This window comes from Lepus europaeus, chromosome 3 (genome assembly GCF_033115175.1).
Source record: "Lepus europaeus isolate LE1 chromosome 3, mLepTim1.pri, whole genome shotgun sequence".
Lineage (NCBI taxonomy): Eukaryota > Metazoa > Chordata > Mammalia > Lagomorpha > Leporidae > Lepus > Lepus europaeus.
Genome location: NC_084829.1, coordinates 103,098,972 through 103,117,608, shown reverse-complemented (window position 1 = coordinate 103,117,608; position 18,637 = coordinate 103,098,972). Strand labels below are relative to the sequence as shown.

The window sequence follows — 18,637 nt, the reverse complement described above, 5'->3', positions numbered from 1 at the left end:
TAATAGTATGGATATAGTGAGGATGGATTGCTCTAAAAAGTGCTCTGAGTTTCTGAGAAATCTAATTAACAGAGAGTAGGAGACTTGTGATTGATTTTTATTTCCCCAACATTTAACATTGCAACTGATACCTTGTAGTTACCCTCTGCATCTTTTTACTGATTGCATGAAAATGTAGCAGGTAAACAGTCCTACTACTAGGCTTTATTTTAGTTTTTATTTTGTATTTAATTGAGAAGCAGAGACTGTGGGGGAGGGAGGGTAGAGAGGACAAGGGAGAGACAGAAACGGAGAGAACAGGTCTTCCTTCTGCTGGTTTATTCCCCAGATGCCTGTAACAACTGCAGCTGGGCCAAGCTGAAGTCAGGAGCTGGGAACTCAGTCTGGGTTTCCCTTGGCAAGGACCCAAGTCCTTGAGCCACTCCCCTCCTGCCTCCCAGGGTGCGCATCAGCAGGGAGCTGGAATTGAATAAGGACTCCAGCCCAGACACTTTGATATGGGATGCAGGCATCCCAAACAGGTCTTAACCCACTTGGTGCCAAACACCTGCTACTATGAAGCCATACTGACATCGGCTTTAGAGGACAGCCTTGCCCTTTATGCGGTGAGCAGTGTCAAATCAGTTACATAAAAGTAACGATATGGAATAGAGTGATGCTGGTCCCTTTTCCTAGTGAGGTTTCACCATCACCTGAGACCAGTCTGCCCTTGAGGAAGGTGGGTGGTGCCCCTCGGAAGGGTGGGGGCCTGACCTGTCAGAGAACAAACATCCTGGAAGCTCCTCAGGTGTGCTTCCGAGGAGGGCTTTTTCATCACAGTGTACGTGTGTAAGTGATTGTGACAGCCCCGGCTGTGTGGGGCACTTCTGCAAGGCTGTAGGAGAGAAGAGGCCAAATCTCCCACCTGCAACCTGCTCGCCCTCCGCTAAGATGCTCTGAGCCTGGCATGTACAGCCTGTGGTTGCTGAGACGAGGAGAGGGCAGACCTTCCCAAAGGAGAGCGAGGGAAGATTCTATGTGGAAGAGCTCAGGATTTGAGCCTCACCCTGAGGCATAGGAGGGAATATGATGGGTAGGGATGGGAATGGAGAGACCACTCCAGGGGAAGAGAAGAGCGAGACAGGACTGGCATTGTGGCATAGCGGGTAAAGCCACCACCTGCGACACCAGCATCCCATATGGACACGGGTTCAAGTCCTGGCTGCTCCTCTTCCAATCCAGCTCCTTGAAAATGGCCTGAAAAGAGCAGCAGAAGATGGCCCAAGTGTTTGGGCCCCTGCCACCCAAGTGGGAGACCCAGATGAAGTGCCTGGTTCCTGGATTCAGCCTGGCTCAGCCCTGGCCACCACAATCACTTGGGGAGTGAACCAGCGGATGGAAGATCTCTCCCTCCCTCTCTCTCTATAACTCTGACTTTCAAATAAATATGTAAATCTTAGAAAAGGAAAGCAAGAGGAAAAGGTGGGTTGGATTTGGAGGTGGTGAGTTCCTGAGACACAGACTAGAAGGTAGACGAGACCCCATGTGGGGACTCCTGAGTGCCATCCTAGGATTGTGGCTACTTAGAATTTATCCTTTTAATGTTACATGGCACACACTTCAACTGTTCTTTTGCCCAGGCAAATGCAGTAGAAACAGAATGAAGGCTTTCATAAAAAGACTGCAAGTTCTTGGGAAGTGATCACTCAGCCGCCTCCAGTGATATGGGAATGTTTAACTGGCAGTTGCATTTTTCTTTCTGAAAAAAATGCAGTGAGGAGTGAGACAGTTGAGAGGGTGGGGTAGCATTTTGGCTCCTCTATGGGCACCAGCATCAGTAAACCATGGAATGGCAGTCCTGGTTTCACAGATGGGCTCGAAAATTGGAAACCAAGTAATCCCATCTCCTCAGTCAGAATGGACTGGATGTGTTTCTGTTATGTGTATTATACAGTTATGTCTGAATGCTATGTATTATTGACTTGGTTTAATGCTCTCAGACATGCTGTCTTGTTGTTTATTCTAAGGATTTTATCTGATCACAGATACTCAGCCTAACTTAATATTTTATGACACTCAGTCACAACGAGACTAAAAATATGATAGAAGCCACAGCAATTGCTGTTGTTAAAAAGACAATTTTGCTATACTCAGAACAGCTTAGATTGAGAAACACAAATCTTTGTTTCAGCATAAGTCCTATTAAAAATTTTCTTTCTTTTTACTCATTAGAAACACACACGCACACCCCTTCCATCCTCTAGTTCACTTACCAAATGCCTGCAACAGCCAGGACTGGGCCAGGCGAAAGCCAGGAACTCAATGTGGGTTTCACACATGGGTGGCAGGGTCCCAATACATGAACCCTTACTGCTTATCTTGCAGAGTGTACGTTAACAGGAAGCTGGGATGGAGAGCGAAATGAGGTCTCAGCCTCTAGCATTCTGATATGGGTTGTGGGTACCCCAAGCAATTGCTTAACCACTGCACCAAACACCTGCCCCTGTTCCTTTCCGTGGCCATTACCATGGGCAATGATGAATTTTAACCAGTTTTCTCATCATTTAAGCCAGTACCTTCCCAAGACCATGTTAACTAATGCTATCTATTGTCTTAAAAGCATTTATAAAGTGATAATATCTCAGGCATTGATGTAAGAACTTTACAAGTTTTGAGTCATTTAATCCTCATAATAACTGTGTGGGGTAGGAATTGTTCATAATATGTTAATGTAGGCACATGCACCCTGAGACCTACACAGACTCTGGGGTGGCTCGGAACTGTGAGTGTTTAGGAAGCTCATGCATCCTATGGCTTGATTGTTGTTTTCCTATTTCTTGAGATGCTGTATAGAAGACGGCGTTGAGGGAAATGGCATTCTTGGTCGTAGCCATAGATGCCCATAGCGTTTTTCTTTTCCTGTTGGGGTTCCCACATGACACCAGTATCAGGGCAGGTTGCACACTAAGCGGTTCTCCTTCCCCTGTCTTTCACAGATGTGTCCTCCCCACACCAGCGAGCCTCTGCCAAGATGAAGCCAATCGAAGAGGGGGTGGAAGATGATGATGAGGTCTTTGAACCCGTGTCTCCGAATACACGCAGAGCCCATCAGCTGCCTTGACCCAGAGCTGAAGGGATTGGGACGGAAATGGCTTGCAGAGATCACAACAACTACCAGCACTTCCTCATGGCTTTTAGGTTCTTCTGCTTTAGCACATCCAGACTGGCAGGGTCTGGGGGTGGGGTCGAGGCGGGAAGCTCATCCTCCTGTCCTTTTTTTATTGGTCTGTTGATTTTAAGCAGTTGTTTTACTGAGCCTTTTGACTAGACCTCATTCTATTTTGAGATACATATTTCACAGTATTTTCTAGATATATTATTCAAGTTAAAAAAAAAAAAAAAACACCTTGGCGCTCTGTCAATGCAAATGCCTTTTTACTTATTTTTCCAAGTTGTGATTCTTTTTCCTCACGATGTTTTTCTCTCCCATGGCAACGGGGTTAGCTGTTTAATTTTAACAACCATCTCAGTTGGAGATGAAAGCTAAGATGATAGTAAAAAGCAAGGAATCTCAAGCTGCATTCAGTTGAGGGGGTGGGAGGTGGGGATTGGAGAGAAAGATGGGATTTGACTACTTTCGTTTTTCTTTCATGCCAGGATGGTTTCTCACAGCTCACCTTACTTCTCTGGGCTTTGGGTAGATGGTTTGATAATGATCCAGGCTCAATAGACTTAACTCATGTTACCCTCATATTATGCCGGTTTGTAAACTGGTCTGCAACCTGATGCTAGAAAGATAAGGAACGGAAGCATCTCTGAGCTTGGTGTCAGCCTTCAGCAAACTGTAAGGGGCCGGTGGGTTGGCGCCATCTTTTCCCATTTCCCTGGTGTGGGAAACGCTTTACTTAGGGTGGAAGGTCGGGAAGTCCAATGGCCGAGAGGTCAGCTGCATCCCCGGGGCTGTGTTTTGAAGTTCCAGACTGTTCCCCAAGGGGCATAAGTGTGTCTTCAAAGGATGTGCCAGATATCACAGTGCCATGGTGGAAGGCACAAACCCAGCGGTAGGCCACACAGGTCAGCTCGGGCAGTGCTGTGAACACCCAGCCCAGTGGCGCTCTGAGGGCCTGGCCTTGTCCGTCTGCCCCGCTAGAATCCCATTCTCAGAGACAGCAGTATTTGGTGGGAAGTGAAACGGAAATTGTCCAGCTCTAGGCAGCGTGGCTGGCTGGCACTTGGGCAGCCACACGTTTGAGTGGAGCCCTTTGGTTGGCTGTGCTTCTTGTGCCTCGTTGTTGATTTTATTTCATCGCTAGAAGCAACTTTGAGTGAGTCCCTGGTACAGGAAAAGTTCCAGATGAAATGATGTCCAGGTGGACTGAGCCCAGAGAAGCTTTCTCTTGCTATGAGATCATTTCTGTTGAAGTATGGAAACATCCTAAGCTGGGGTCACCTCATTTTCCCAAATCCATTTCTTGGTGACAGTTATTTTAGGAATTTCACCTGAGTCAGACTTTCTAAGTCGGACTTCTCTGGGAAAATGTACACAGACTGGGCCTGTGGCTCTGCTGTCAGTCTCAAAGCTTGGCTCCCTAACATCCCCCCCCCAACCCCCGAAAGAAGGCCGGCTTCACTTTACTCCTTAATGCTCTTCAGTGTGCTAAGTTAGGAACTTATTGAGGAGAAATGAAGCAAAGGGGAATGACTTAGCCTCAGGGTTAGGGACCGTAAGGCTCTGTGCTGGACAGCACCTGCATCGCTGATCGGGGAGCGCCAGCCTTGTTTCCTCTCAACCATCAGGTGAGGTCAGGCAGCCCACAGAAGACCAATTTCCGGAGTCACTCTGCAGAGTAGTCAAGACGACCTCCCCTGAGTAGAAAGGCACTTTGGGTCCTGCGATGGCTACGTCTCTGATGTTTCTCAGGTTCTGTGGATCCAGAGAAGAATGGAATTCTTGTACCATCCCATCTTTAGGGTCATTTCACTTTTTCCCTGTAGGAGGTCGTGTGCAATGATAAGCCTGATTGTGTTTGGAGGTTATTTCTGTAGCCCTGGGAACAAACCTGTTTGAAAAGCACACTGCTAAATGCAGGTGATAGAAAAGCATTTATTGTTTTTAGGAGAGTTTGTGTATATCTGTCAATGCTTTTGAAGATTCTAATCTCAACGTTAGGAATCTTAAAAGAGGCACTCAACCTGAATGAGAAACTTGAAACTGTTTTTAAACACACACCTCTAAGAAAGACAGTGAGACTCAGAAAAGGAGCTGAAAGCCATGGAGCAGCCCTCCCACGTAGACTGGATCACAAAGCAGCAGAGAAGAAAACAGACAGGCTGTAAGTGTGAGAGCGCCCATAGATGACTTTAACTCCATTTATACAATTGAACAAGTGTATCTGTGTGTAATGCATTCGCCCATAGATAAAAACACATTTGCTACCAAGCCCCCGAGAAGATGTCTCTTAGGTCCTTTGGCGTTCACTTAGCTGTGTGACTAAGGTTCAGAAAGTGTTCTGCAAACATTGTTCTAGATAGGACCCCAAGTGAACTGGGCTTAACACCTACTCAGTTGTATGAATCCAATTGTAATGTTCATACTAGAATGTATGTGTCCTTTAAAATATTTGTATTTATAAAAATAATAGTACAGACACGGCGTAAATCCTCAATGGTATTTACATATCTGAAATTAGTAAGAATGGGTGCTATATAATTTTCAGTCCTCATCCTTAACTTTCTGGAATCTTCCATTCCTCCTTGTCAACTCAATTGCACTTTAATCATTGGACACCTTTGTGCTTTGCTGCGAACCGTGTGCACCAGGGGACATCACCTTCTTTGTATCGGGTCCTCCTTCCACATATGTGAAGCTTTTCTGATTTTATAACTTGGAGCTGCCAGTTCCTGCCTCCCAGGTCCCCTCATGGCCCCAACAGCTGAATCACTTGGATGCCAGGAAACCTGATGTCACCTACACAGTGCCCTTTCCCCAGTGCACCATGTAGTAACTTGTCCGTCCAGCAAATGTCATGCTAACGTGTGGTGGCTCCCAGCCGAGCCCAAGTCTTGCTGGTCAGTCCCTACCTGTGGGGGTCGGTGCTCTCCTCCCAGCTGCCCCCTCCCTGGGGTACAACTCCATGAATCTACCTTTTTTAAAAAAATATATTTTCTTGGTCATTTCTAAAGCTGTGCTGTGGCTAGTTGGATCCTGCCATGCCTTTGTTTCCTTTCCCTTCCCTCTTGAACCCTGGTTTCCCAACTTCCTTTTTCAATATTTCCAACTGGAGTGATTGGGAATCTCCACCTATTCAACTCTGAATTCCAAGGATTTGGAATGTGGGATGCCATACATGGAACCTGAGGTTGAGGCACCATCACTGCTTTTGATTCTGCCCATCATGGAGCAACATTTTCTCACTGATAGTAGCCCTTTTTGATTGTCACAGAATCCCCCAAATACCTGTGCATAGTAGCATAATGTAGATGTCATAAATCTAAGAAACTCACTTTTAAGTACAAATTAGGTTTTTATGTTGCACTTGTAACCTAGTTTTAAAGTCTATAAGGATTTATATGACACATGAGTTATAGGAAACTCATTCTGTTTTTAGGTGCCATTTACATTGATATCATTTCCTCTAGAATAAAGATACATTATGTCTGACTAGAGCCTTATAGTTTAAAATATATATTGCCATTTGAAGAAATAAATTTCTTACTTAGGAATGCCTGCTTGCTGTTGTTGCTTTCCCCACTTCGATATAGCTGGTTTGCCCTCACTCCATGCCCAGTTGGTTCAGTTACTTTCAGAGGTAATCAGAATCCTGGTTTATTAGGTGGTCTGAACAGGTTGTAAGAGGTTGTGCTCTTGGGTGCCTTTCTTTTAATTTCAGAAGCCCTGGGTTTGCCACTTCGGCTGCTGTTGGCCATGGAAAGAAGGGGCCACAGGGTGTGTACAGAGCAGTGACTGGATGCTGCAACTGAGAAGCCTTCAGAGTTTCACTGTGGGAACGGAGGGATTTCAACACTTCTTTCACTCTTCTGAACATCCTTGCATTCCACATTCTAAGGTGACGCACGAAAGAGTCAGAAAACCTCCCCTAGATCTGTTCTGTGATGGGCAAGGGGGAAGAGTTTCTGTTCCCGGAGAAACCCACGTTTTCTTCTATCATCTGTGCTAGGTATTGGGATGGGAACTGGACAGCCCCTCCCTGGGTTTTTCATAGCAAATCCTTGGCACCTGACCTGTTTTCCCCAGTCAGCCCCACATCTGGACCCAAATGAAAGAGGCATCCTATACTCCCCAAAAGGGAAGCGATTTGATGGCTCAGTAAGGAATGTCACCCAGGCTGATGTCTGAGTGCTCACCCTGAACTTCTTGCCGAGCCAACAACAGGGCAACCTCCCCATACATAAGCCTGTGATGTAAGATCTGAGAGTTCCCATCATTGTTCACTTGGGGGTTTTCTGTGGACAGACATGACCCCAGCCAGTCAAGTTGACAGGATTTAGATAGGGACTTGAGGGAGCAGAGGTAGTGGTGAGGAAGATGACTATGACAAAAGTTTCTGGCTCAGATAATTGCTGTCATTCCTGGCTAGGGACAAGGTGGAGGACCAGGTGGGAGTGGAAAGCCTGGTGATGTTTTCTTTTTTAAAAAGTACTCAGAGAGGAGAGGCAGAAAGAGAGGTCTTTTATCTGCTGGTTCATTTCCCAGTTGGCCACAACAGCTGGAGCTGCAGCCAATCTGAAGCCAGGAGCCAGGACCTTCTTCCAGGTATCCCATGTGGGGGCAGTGGTCCAAACACTTGGGTCATCTTCTACTGCTTTCCCAGGCCACAGCAGAGCTGAATTGGAAGTGGAGCTGCTGGGACCCAAACCAGTGCCCATATGGGATGCCAGCACTGCAGGTAGCCTCTTTACCCCCTACCCCACAGTGCCAGCCCTGGTGATGTTTTCTTTAAGCAATGTTCAAAGGGTCTTCCTAGTGGACAGATGCCAGGGAGGGAATTGGATCAATAAGTCTGGGACTCATGGAAGGATCTGAGTTGAAGATGACCATGAGTTTGACAGCTCTCTAATACATTTTGTTGGTAACTGTTTTGTTTCTCCAGTGAATTAGTGACTTTTGATATTTTATTTTGAAATATGTTAACACTGGGAAATTTACCTAACTCAATAAGCCAGTATTTTTTTAAATGGCCAGTGCATGATCAAGCTTCATGTATAAGATCCAATCCAAGTGCAAGCTAGACCAATGAAGCAAAAAGATCACTGGTGCTGTTGCAAATTCCACATTTGAACTAACCTTTAGGAAACAATTACTTGAGGCCAGCATGGTGGCATAGTGGATAAAGTTTCTGCCTGCAGTGCTGGTATCTCATGTGGGTGCCAGTTCGAATCCTACCTGTTCCACTTCTGGTCCAGCTAATACTCCTGGGAAAGCAGTGGAGGGGCCCTTGCTATCCACATGGGAAACCCAGATGAAGCTCCTGACTCCTGACTTTGGTCTGGCCTAGCCCTACCTATTGTGGCCATTTGAGGAGTGAACTAGCAGCTAGAAGATCTCTCTCTCTCTCTCTAACTCTGCTTTTCAAATAAAATAAATCTTAAAAAAACTATTACTTGTAGAGTTTTGTTGTAGTATCAAGAATATCAACAATTATCTTTGAAGGCTATTAAAATACTCCTCCATTTTTCAAAAATCTGTGTGGGGTCATATACTTCAACCAAAACTATATTGCAACATACGAATACAGAAGCAGAGAATCCACCCCTATCTTCCATGAAGCCAGACTCTGTTTGTTTGTTTTTTTTTTAATGGTACAGCATGGTTCTTTTTTTAATTTTTATTTTTTTATTTATTTTGGTAGGTAGAGTTATAGACAGTGAGAGAGACAGAGAGAAACGTCTTCCTTCCGTTGGTTCACTCTCCAAATGGCCACTACAGCCGGCACTATGCCGGCCTGAAGCCCGGAGCCAGGTGCTTTTTCCTGGTCTCCCATGCGGATGCAGGGGCCCAAGCACTTGGGCCATCCTCCACTGCCCTCCATGGTCACAGCAGAGAGCTGGACTGGAAAAGGAGCAGCCAGGACTAGAACTCGGCGCCCACATGGGATGCCGGTGTCGCAGGTGGAGGTTTAGCCAAGTGAGCCATGGCGCCAGCCCCCGAAGCCAGACTCTTAAAAAATTTGCAAAAGTACAAAACAGTGCCACTCTTTTTACCATTTTTTCTGTTTTCTAAAATAGCCTTTTTCCCCAAGAATCATTATTTTTTTTAAGATTTTATTTACTTATTTGAGAGGTAGAGTTACAGACATAGAGAGAGAAAGACAGAAAGATCTTCCATCTGCTGGTTCACTCCCAGATGGCTGCAATAGCTGGAGCTGAGTCAGGAGCCAGGAACTTCTTCTGGGTCTCCCACGTGGGTGCAGGGGCCCAAGTACTTAGGCCGTCTTCCACTGTTTTCCCAGGCCATAGAAGAGAGCTGGATCAAAAGAGGAGCAGCTGGGACTCGAACACTTGCCCATATGGGACTCCGGCACTGCAGGCAGAGGCTCAGCCCACTACGCCACAGCACTGGCCCGAGAAACTTACCATTATGTTAGCTTGAAATGGTTTTTATCATTTTCAAGTGAATAATAAATATTCTCACTCTCTCTCTTCCTGGCCTCTGCAGCTCTCCCCTGGTCCCTGCAGTAAAACCAACCCCAGCTTGCTTCTCTGCCTCCAGCCTCAGGTTTTCCAGTCTGCTGTTAGAGTAACTGGAAACTTTGCCAGTAGAGTTGAAAAGCCCTCCTCATCCGCAGGGAGAAGACTTCATTCTGGCGAGGCCCTGCCCATGTCCAGTCACTCCGCGCCCTGCATCTCAGCCAGAGTAGTGACTGCACCATGCTACGTTCATCACATGCATCTGCCCCCAATGGTGCCCCCGAGATAAGCTCCAGCACCTCCCTGTGGAAGTGCCAGACCCTCTGTGGAGCCAGCTCTCCTCCAGTGCTGCCCTCTGCTACCACCGGTGCATGCTCTCGGTGTGGCTGCTATACTAGCCAGGGCAGGGACATAGGTTTAGGCTCTCAAAGTCCCTTCAGATCATTTTTGGCTTGAACAAAGCTCTCTAACCCTTCATGGTGAATACAATAATATGAAGGTGGCAGGACAGGCATTAATGGCCCCTTTATAGAAGGGGAGGGAGAGTGTAAAGAAGACATAGGACCAGTCCCAGGTCTCACTGCCGGTATGAGACAATGCCAAGACCCAAATAGACGGTCTGGGCACTTTCCTAGTTCCATCATAAAACTCTGCAAAACCTACTTATTTCCAACCATGTTCTTGTTTTGCTTTCATTCACTTCTTTTCTCTCATTCTCTCCCTCCTCTTCCTCTCCCACCTCCCTCTTATTTTGAGAGGCAGAGAGACAAAGATTTGCCTTCCCTGCTGCAATGGCTAGGGCATCTCACTCATGTGTGATCTTGATCTTTTCAATTCTCTCGGTCACTTTCTTTGGGTTTCTAGAGCTGCTTACAGAGTCAGTAAGATTACAGCCCGGCTGTGGTGACTGGGAGAATATGGAATCAGAATTTTGAGCTGTGTTTTCTTGCTCCAAGTCTCATTATGTGACCTGAGCAGTTAATGTAATCTCTCTGAGCCGAGTCATACATTCCTTTGTAATACATATGCTTAGGAGGGTTTTGTGAGAACCAAATTTCAAAGCACCATGTAAATTATAAAGCACTATCAAAGCAGACACTATTATTATATTAATCAGTGACACATAAATTACCCATTCACTAAATTATATGTGGAAATTCTTTTTGGAACTTGTATCTAATTTTCCTTGCTTCTAAGTGTTCACTTTTAAGACCAACATCAGGGGCCGGTGCAGTGGCGCAGCAGGTTAACACCCTGGCTTGAAGTGCCGGCATCCCATATGGGCGCCGGTTTGAGACCCAGCTGCTCCACTTCCGATCCAGCTCTCTGCTGTGGCCTGGGAAAGCAGTAGGAGATGGCCCAAGTCCTTGGGCTCCTGCACCCATGTGGGGAGACCCTGGGGGAGCTCTTGGCTCCTGGCTTAGGATCGGCGCAGCTCTGGCAGTTGCGGCCAATTGGGGAGTGAACCAGCGGATGGAAGATCGATCTGTCTCTCTCTCTCCCCTCTCTCTATGTAACCCCGACTTAAATAAATCTTAAAAAAAGACCAACACCCAGAACCCCAGGATGTGATAGCATTAGCATTTCAACAAGGTATCATGTCTTCTCAGTGCAAGCATAAGCAGACTTATGAAGGCATCTAACTGAAAAGAACATCCAAATTCTAGACAGTAAAATCACAACCAAGCATTTTAGAAGCCTGTGCTTCATATAGGTTGAAAGATAGAAGACAAATGTATGGGGCAGTCATGCAACAGGAGGATGTTACACAATGTGGGTTTTACAGTGTTGAAGTTTCTTACTGCAAGCAGACTTAGGAATACCCAGGGATACTTGTTGTCGGCAAGTTACCACTATCAGGATCCCTTGAGCAGACTGTGTTCTGTTAAGATTCCACGAAGTCATGACTTATAATTACACACTTCTCCAGTAAAAATTTTCCTAGGTAAGTTTGTCAATCATAGGAAATACTCATATTCAAGTAGCTATGAGGTGTTGAAAAAGTTTCAGCAAGCGAGTAAAGAGTGCCCTCTGCTGGCACCAAGCAGCAACTGAAACACCTCATGCTCAGGGTTTAATCACAGAATTCAACTCTGAAGTCCTTGAAGTCCAACTTTCACCTCGAGAAGGAAAAAGTTACACTTCCAAAGGCCCAAATGTCCTACATTAGGACATGCTGTTTATATTGTATTACATTATTTGGTTCCTCTCTTATATAATCCGGGAGAAAATTTTAGTGGGGATAGTGTTCCATTAAGAAATATTTTTTACTATTAAGAAACACTGTAGGTTGTCCATATGGTGCTTCCAAATAGGATTTCCTAAATTATCTAAACTTGGGTTATAGTTTCCAAATGTCTGTTTGGTTTGGAGATGGGACACTGTTTGGGGATTGTATTGGGACATTTGGACACTGCAGTGGCATTATACAGAATCGTGTTGAATATTCTCCAGCAGGTTTTAGAAATCACCATTGGGGATGGTTGGGTATGATGCCAACCCAGGGTCTCTTCCAGCCACTTTGCTCTATGTTAACTTATCCCCAGTAATCTGCTAAGTTTCCCCTTTAATGCTGTGCAGTATGAACAGAAATGAGCCTCTTGCCCCCCAAGAAAATAGAGTGAGACATGGTACCTTCTCGTTCAACATTCAACATTCAACAGCAGCCTCTCACACCAGAGCACCTTCTCTGCCTATTTTCCAAACCAGTGGAAAATTTATTATGAACATCATTAGAATCTACTGATGTAGTTTTAAATGAATTCCTTTGGGTGAGTGGCAGAAGCCACTACCCAAACTAATATCTGGACTGGTTAATGAAAATTTAATTGTAAAGAATTGCTTTTGTGAAGAAATGAGAGAACTTGAAGAGACAACATGGAGATAATGGCAAGAGCTTGACTATGTATGTGACCTGATGGTCTCAACACAGGTGGTGACACATAACCCTGGCCATACGCGCCAGTGACACGTAACCCTGGTCATACGTGACATGCCAGTAGTGAGGGGAAGCCCATACTTCTGGAGAATTTGTGCAAAAGCGGTAAGAAAGGTCCACGTGTCAATAACAGCTCTGTTGGAACCAAGCCATTGCTTCCTAAGTGCTAAATTGGCTTTCCTTTGCAGCCCTGCCCTGCCTGTAATAGGTAGGTGTGAGTCCAGTCTGCTCACTCATCTTGACAAAAGAGGACAAACCATGTAATTTGGGATTTAAGCAAAAGCCCACAGTTGGAGATGCTACTTTAAAGAACATTTACAGATAGAAGCAGGCAGACAGCTACAGAGGCTGAAAAGCTTAGAAATTAAATGGAAGTTGAGGACTTTGACCTTCAGAAAACAGTTCACATCTTCAAAAAAGGTTTAGTAATTTTAGAAAACACACACACATACACCGTAGATACAGGACACATTTTAAAAGTGAAAAATATGGTGTTAAGAATCATCCCTGATATGCAGCCTGAGAAACAGGTACCATTTCCTAGGGTACCCCAAACCAATTCAGTGTGTGTGTGTGTGTGTGTTATGTGAGATGGGAGAGGGGTTTGGAAACAGTAACATGTTGTGGTGTAGCAGGCTAAGCCTCCGCCTGTGGCTCTGGCATCCTTTATGGGTGCCAATTAGTGTCCTGGCTGCTCTACTTCTGATCCAGCTTCCTGCTAATGGCCTAAGAAAGCAGCGGAAGATGGCCCAAGTGCGCCGGCCCCTGTACCCATGTGGCAGACCTGGAAGAAGTTCCTGGCTCCTGGCTTCAGATCAGCCCAGCTCCGGCTGTTGGAGCCATTTGGGGAGTGAAGCAGCAGATGGAAGACCTCTCTCTCTCTCCCTCTGTCTGTAACTCCGCCTCCCAAATAAACAAGTAAATCTTTAAAAGAAAAAAAAAAGAGAGTAACATGCTGATTTATAAATTTTGGAAGACAAAAATTGTATTTTAGTAACAGTAAAAGCTTTTAAGTTTCAATTGTTTCTAGAAAGTAAAGCAAACAAAAGAACCTATAAAAATTTTTTGAGGGAGTATGTCACAAAAATAGTAAGGAAGCAGAAGCAAAATCCATCACAAAATGGTGGGTGTCTCCTGGCAGTGTTTCAGCTAAACAGCCCAACAAGCAAGAGCTTCACAGAAAAGCTCTTATGAACACCTCTTTATACGGGAGGTGCAAACACAGTAGGTCATGCAAACGTGCTGCTCTGTGTTGGCAGAGGTAACGCCTAGGACTCTGCATCTCCCTTCTCTCTTCTCCTCAGTGGGCCTTACATTTCTTCTTTATATTAGAGAAAAAAGAAACATTAATTGGATTACCTCTATTTCAGGTATGAAAGTCTCCTATCATTTATGTACTACAACTTCATCTTTTTCCCCAGTAGAGTTCCCTGGAAAGGACAAATAGGGTAAACTCTGCTTCTCCAAATCAGCATGGGGGTACAGCAGTATAATATCATTATGTATTTCTAAACATTTAGATTCCCCAAACTCCCAACTTTTCAATGACGGTCCAGACAGCTTCATCAAAACACCAAAGTCATATCTTTCTCATAGTTCATACACACACAGTCTGATATTTACCTTGTGTCCTCCCAAAATAGCCACTTAGAAAGCTACCATGAGAAGTGATAAGTCCCTAGCCCTTTGTTCTTAAGTGAAACTAGTTCCATACTTAGCCACTCTTCTAGTAACTTCAGACTCTGCCCATTGGTTCCATTCCCTTCTGTCTTCAAACATGTGCTAGGGAGCCAAGGGAGCAAAGGACAAGCTCACAAGAGGACACCACTGAGGAGAGGACACAGGCTTATCTTTCTTTGGCTTTAGCATCTCCCTGCCCCATTTGCTTTACTAACACATTCACTAGGATGTCAAACCCACAACAAGATTTTGGGAATTATACTCACAATGCACAGTCAAAAAGCAAGCAGAAATTCAGTAAGGGCTTCCAGCTGCTATTTTAGTAAGGAAGTTGCAAAGCAAGACTGTGTTAAGTTTGTTAAGGAAACAACTGCATAAGAATTATAACTTGTTAACACTTGTAGCTTTTTACACTTAATATTTCTGCTTGTTTATGTATTTTTCCAATGATGAAATTAAAAAAACACTAAACAAAGAGCAATTTTTTTCATTCTTACCTTTTCTAGTTGCTGCATTACATTTACCATCTTAACTCCCATTTCAAACAAGTAGTAGAGGCTGTGTTGTTATATTTTTTTAAACTTTTGCAATTTGGTTTCACACATATCAACACCATAAAATTTTTCCATCCCTCTACTTTCCATTGGCCTGTTTCTTGTTAACTAATCATTTGTTCTGTTGCCTCTAACCTGATGTTGACTCCATCTGTTGAATTTCTTCCAAGTATTATAATTTTTAGTTCTATGATCTGTTTCTTTTTTTTTTTTTTTTTTTTTTTTTTTTGTTTTTTTGTTTTTTGGCAGGCAGAGTTAGACAGTGAGATAGAGACAGAGAGAGAAAGGTCTTCCTTTTTCTGTTGGTTCATCCCCCAAGTGGCCACTATGGCCGGCGCACTGTGCCGATCCGAAGCCAGGAGCCAGGTGCTTCCTCCTGGTCTCCCACGCGGATGCAGGGCCCAAGGACCTGAGCCATCCTCCACTGCCCTCCCAGGCCACAGCAGAGAGCTGGACTGGAAGAGGAGCAACCAGGACTAGAACTCAGGGTGCAGGTGCCGCAGGTGGAGGATTAGCCTAGTGAGCCACGGTGCTGGCCTCTAGGATCTGTTTCACATCATCTTCTCCTGTACTTATTTGTCAGTTAATTCTTAATGTCCTTTTGCCATCATGGCAACATCTGAATCACCCATGCATGTCTTTCTGTTGCTGTTGTTTCTGTTTTCAGCCATCTTCATACTTTCTGATGGGATGCCAGACATTAGAGATGGAAATTTTTAGTCTCTGAATGATGTTGGAATCTTCCATGGAAACTGAAATTTTCTTTTGGCAGATAACACACCCATTGATCATCTTAGACGCATTCAGGGTGTTTAGGCTTTGTTAGGGTTGGCCAGTGTCGGTTTTGCTCTTTAGCCTTTTTTTGTGGTCTACTATGACTCCTATTTTCTTTTTCTTTAAACTGCTAAGAAAACATAACATTTAGTATCCTAACCATTTTTATTTGAAGTGTGCAGTTCAGTAACGTTAAGCGTATTCACATTCTTGTGCAGCAATGAATGTATCACTTTTATTAGGATGTGAAAAATTTTTAAATGATTTTTATTTATTTGAGAGATAGGCAGAGAGAGTGAAAGAGTTGCCATGCATAATTCACTCCCCAAATGTCTACAATGACGAGTATAGAGTGGAAAATGAGTTTAACTGTGCGGTTGACCAATATATAGAACTCAACAGTTTTATCAAATTGATTTTATACTGTATTACTACCACATAGGTAATTTGATAAATATATATTCTCATTTTAAATATCTGGTACCTGTGTAACTCCTGACTTTGATTTATTCTTCTGAAATTCAATATAATTATTATGAAAAACTCATTGGAAAACTTTTTAAATGATTTCTTAAAAAGGCTTAAGGCTGGCGCCACGGCTCACTAGGCTAATCCTCCGCCTGTGGCACCATCACCCCAAGTTCTAGTCCTGGTTGGGTGCTGGTTCTTTCCCGGTTGCCCCTCTTCCTGTCCAGCTCTCTGCTGTGGCCCGGGAGTACAGTGGAGGATGGCCCAAGTGTTTGGACCCTGCACCCATATAGGAGACCAGGAGGAAGCACCTGGCGCCCGGCTTCAGATCGGCACTGGCCGTAGCAGCCACTGGGGGGTGAACCAATGGAAAAAGAAGACCTTTGTCTCTCTCTCTCTCTGTCTAACTCTGCCTGTCAAAAAAAATTTTTTTTTAATTTAAAAAAAGGCTTAAAACATCTTGTTTCAGGTCACTTTTGCTGGGCATCCAAAATGTGTGTTTTTATTCACAAATTTCACAAAGTAACAAAGAATAATCCCTAATAATGACAGGACCACTTTTCCTGCTTTATCCACTCAGCCAGCATTATTCATCATTTGCGTTGTCATAAACAAACTGTTAATAATCACCTGTGCGGGTATACATTAGAATCAGTTAGGCTTTTCTCAAATTGCTATAAATACTGCTTAAATGGCCTTTTATCTATTCATTTAATTCAACAATCACACAGATCAGGAATAATCTCCAAAACTCATCATTAATGCCAACGTTATATGTTTTATTTTCAATCAAGTAATTTTTTTAAGCCTCAAAATATCCATAATTGACAGAATAAGACAGCATGAAATGCGAAGATAAAATCCATGGTCTGCAGAAAAGGCAAACAGTGCTTTAGTCCATCAAGATGACCGACTGTACATGAGTGAAATGCCATTCCAAACATCTACTCCTTCCTTGTTCTTCAAAAACATACAGTTCAAGCGTTTTTTTAATTTTCACTTGTAAACAACACAAGTCAAAATGGACAATGAGGTAATCTAAATACTACACAGGATAATTTAAAAAACACTAGATAAAACACTGTATTAAAGACATATAGAATCAGGGTTCACTTTGGTCTCTAGTATGGTTAGAGTTGTTAATACCAAAAAGCACACATACTAATGACAGCCAGCTTGGTGGTAGGTGCCAGTGGTTGATAGACAGAAGTGATTCAAGAGGTAGTCAACACCATCATTTTCAAGCTGGCAACTCTCATAAGTGTTAAGCCACAGATGTAGTATCATATTTTCTCACAGTACAGTACTTCACCTTAACTTTGCAGTTTCATTCCAAATATAGAAATTTTTTAAAAATGAGTCAGTAGGTCAACCTCTTACTCTAACTGAACAACTAGGACACAGATCACACAACCAGCACATCTGGAAGAGGCTGTTGACCATTACGTAAGACAAAATTTGATGCTTTCGACAAGTTGTTCTTCTCTAAAACAAATAAATCTCATTAAGACACCTAGAAAATTAAAGTCAGTGCAGCCGCACTTGTATATACTTTCCCAAATTTTATAACCAAAGGGAAAATACACATATATATTTTATGATAAACATTTCTTAGAGAAAACAGATAAATTAATTTAAATTAACTTCAAGACTTAATGAGATTTCCCATGTCCTGTATAATTCATCTTACAGTGAATGTTACAGTCTATTAACACTTATGGGCTTCTATTCACAAACTAAATACAACCAGCAGTAACTTGGGGCCACACTGGTGCAAAATGAAAGTGAGCCAGAACATACACACAAAAATATTGGCAATAAAAACATCCTATATTTGGAGTTGGACTGATGCTAACAGCATGGTACTTCTTGATCTTTCTTACATTGCACGCTAAACTTCCAAGTTATAAGCAGGTAAAAAAATCTTTCCATTGTAATTTAGTCTAATAAAAACTAAAAAAGCAAGCATAAAAATATTTCCATTATAATCAGCCACATAGCTAATGAATAGCTCATAGGGTTAGGTGCCTGGTCGTGCATCTTTTTATAGGAATTACATTGGGGTCAACATGATGGTGGGGGTCACGAGACAGCATAATTCACAGACATGCTGCCCCACAATTAGTAACCCTGCAAACAGATGCTTACACAGGCCCTTTCCCCGCCAGTAGCTCGGAATGGCATCCTGTTTCATGTTCGCTCTTGGCATGTTGATGCTGCTTGCTTATGTGCCCAGGGTTATTATGCGGCAATACACTTGGTTTAAGGGTAGCATAGACATGTAAATGAAGGAGATGGGCATCTTTTATAGTTCTTTGCCCAGCATGAATGCACTTATACCAACCCTTCCTCCTTCCTGCTACCCCTTTCCTGTCCCTCCACTCCTGGGCAAAAGTAGCTATGTCCTGTGTTCTGTTTTGCTTAAATTGGAAGGGTGCCCATAAGTCTTTAAACTAAATACATGATGGGTTTTAAGGAAATGCTTGGAGACTGCTAACTAAAACAAGATGCTTCATTATTCAGAAGTGTTTGCAAGAAACATGCAGTTGTGAATTGCTATCTATAATACAGATAGAAAGGTTCTGTACCAGAGAAT

At 43.7% G+C, this 18,637-nt stretch overlaps 1 protein-coding gene across 1 annotated transcript in view; it reads left to right on the top strand.

The window, feature by feature from the left end:
• BVES (blood vessel epicardial substance) overlaps positions 1–6,666 on the top strand; it is a 37,803-nt gene extending 31,137 nt beyond the window's left edge. The window contains exon 8 of the mRNA XM_062186557.1: positions 2,976–6,666. Within this exon, the coding sequence (XP_062042541.1) occupies positions 2,976–3,100 (125 nt within the window). The 3' untranslated portion in view covers positions 3,101–6,666. The remainder of the gene's footprint in view (positions 1–2,975) is intronic.
• Positions 6,667–18,637: the final 11,971 nt, after the last annotated feature.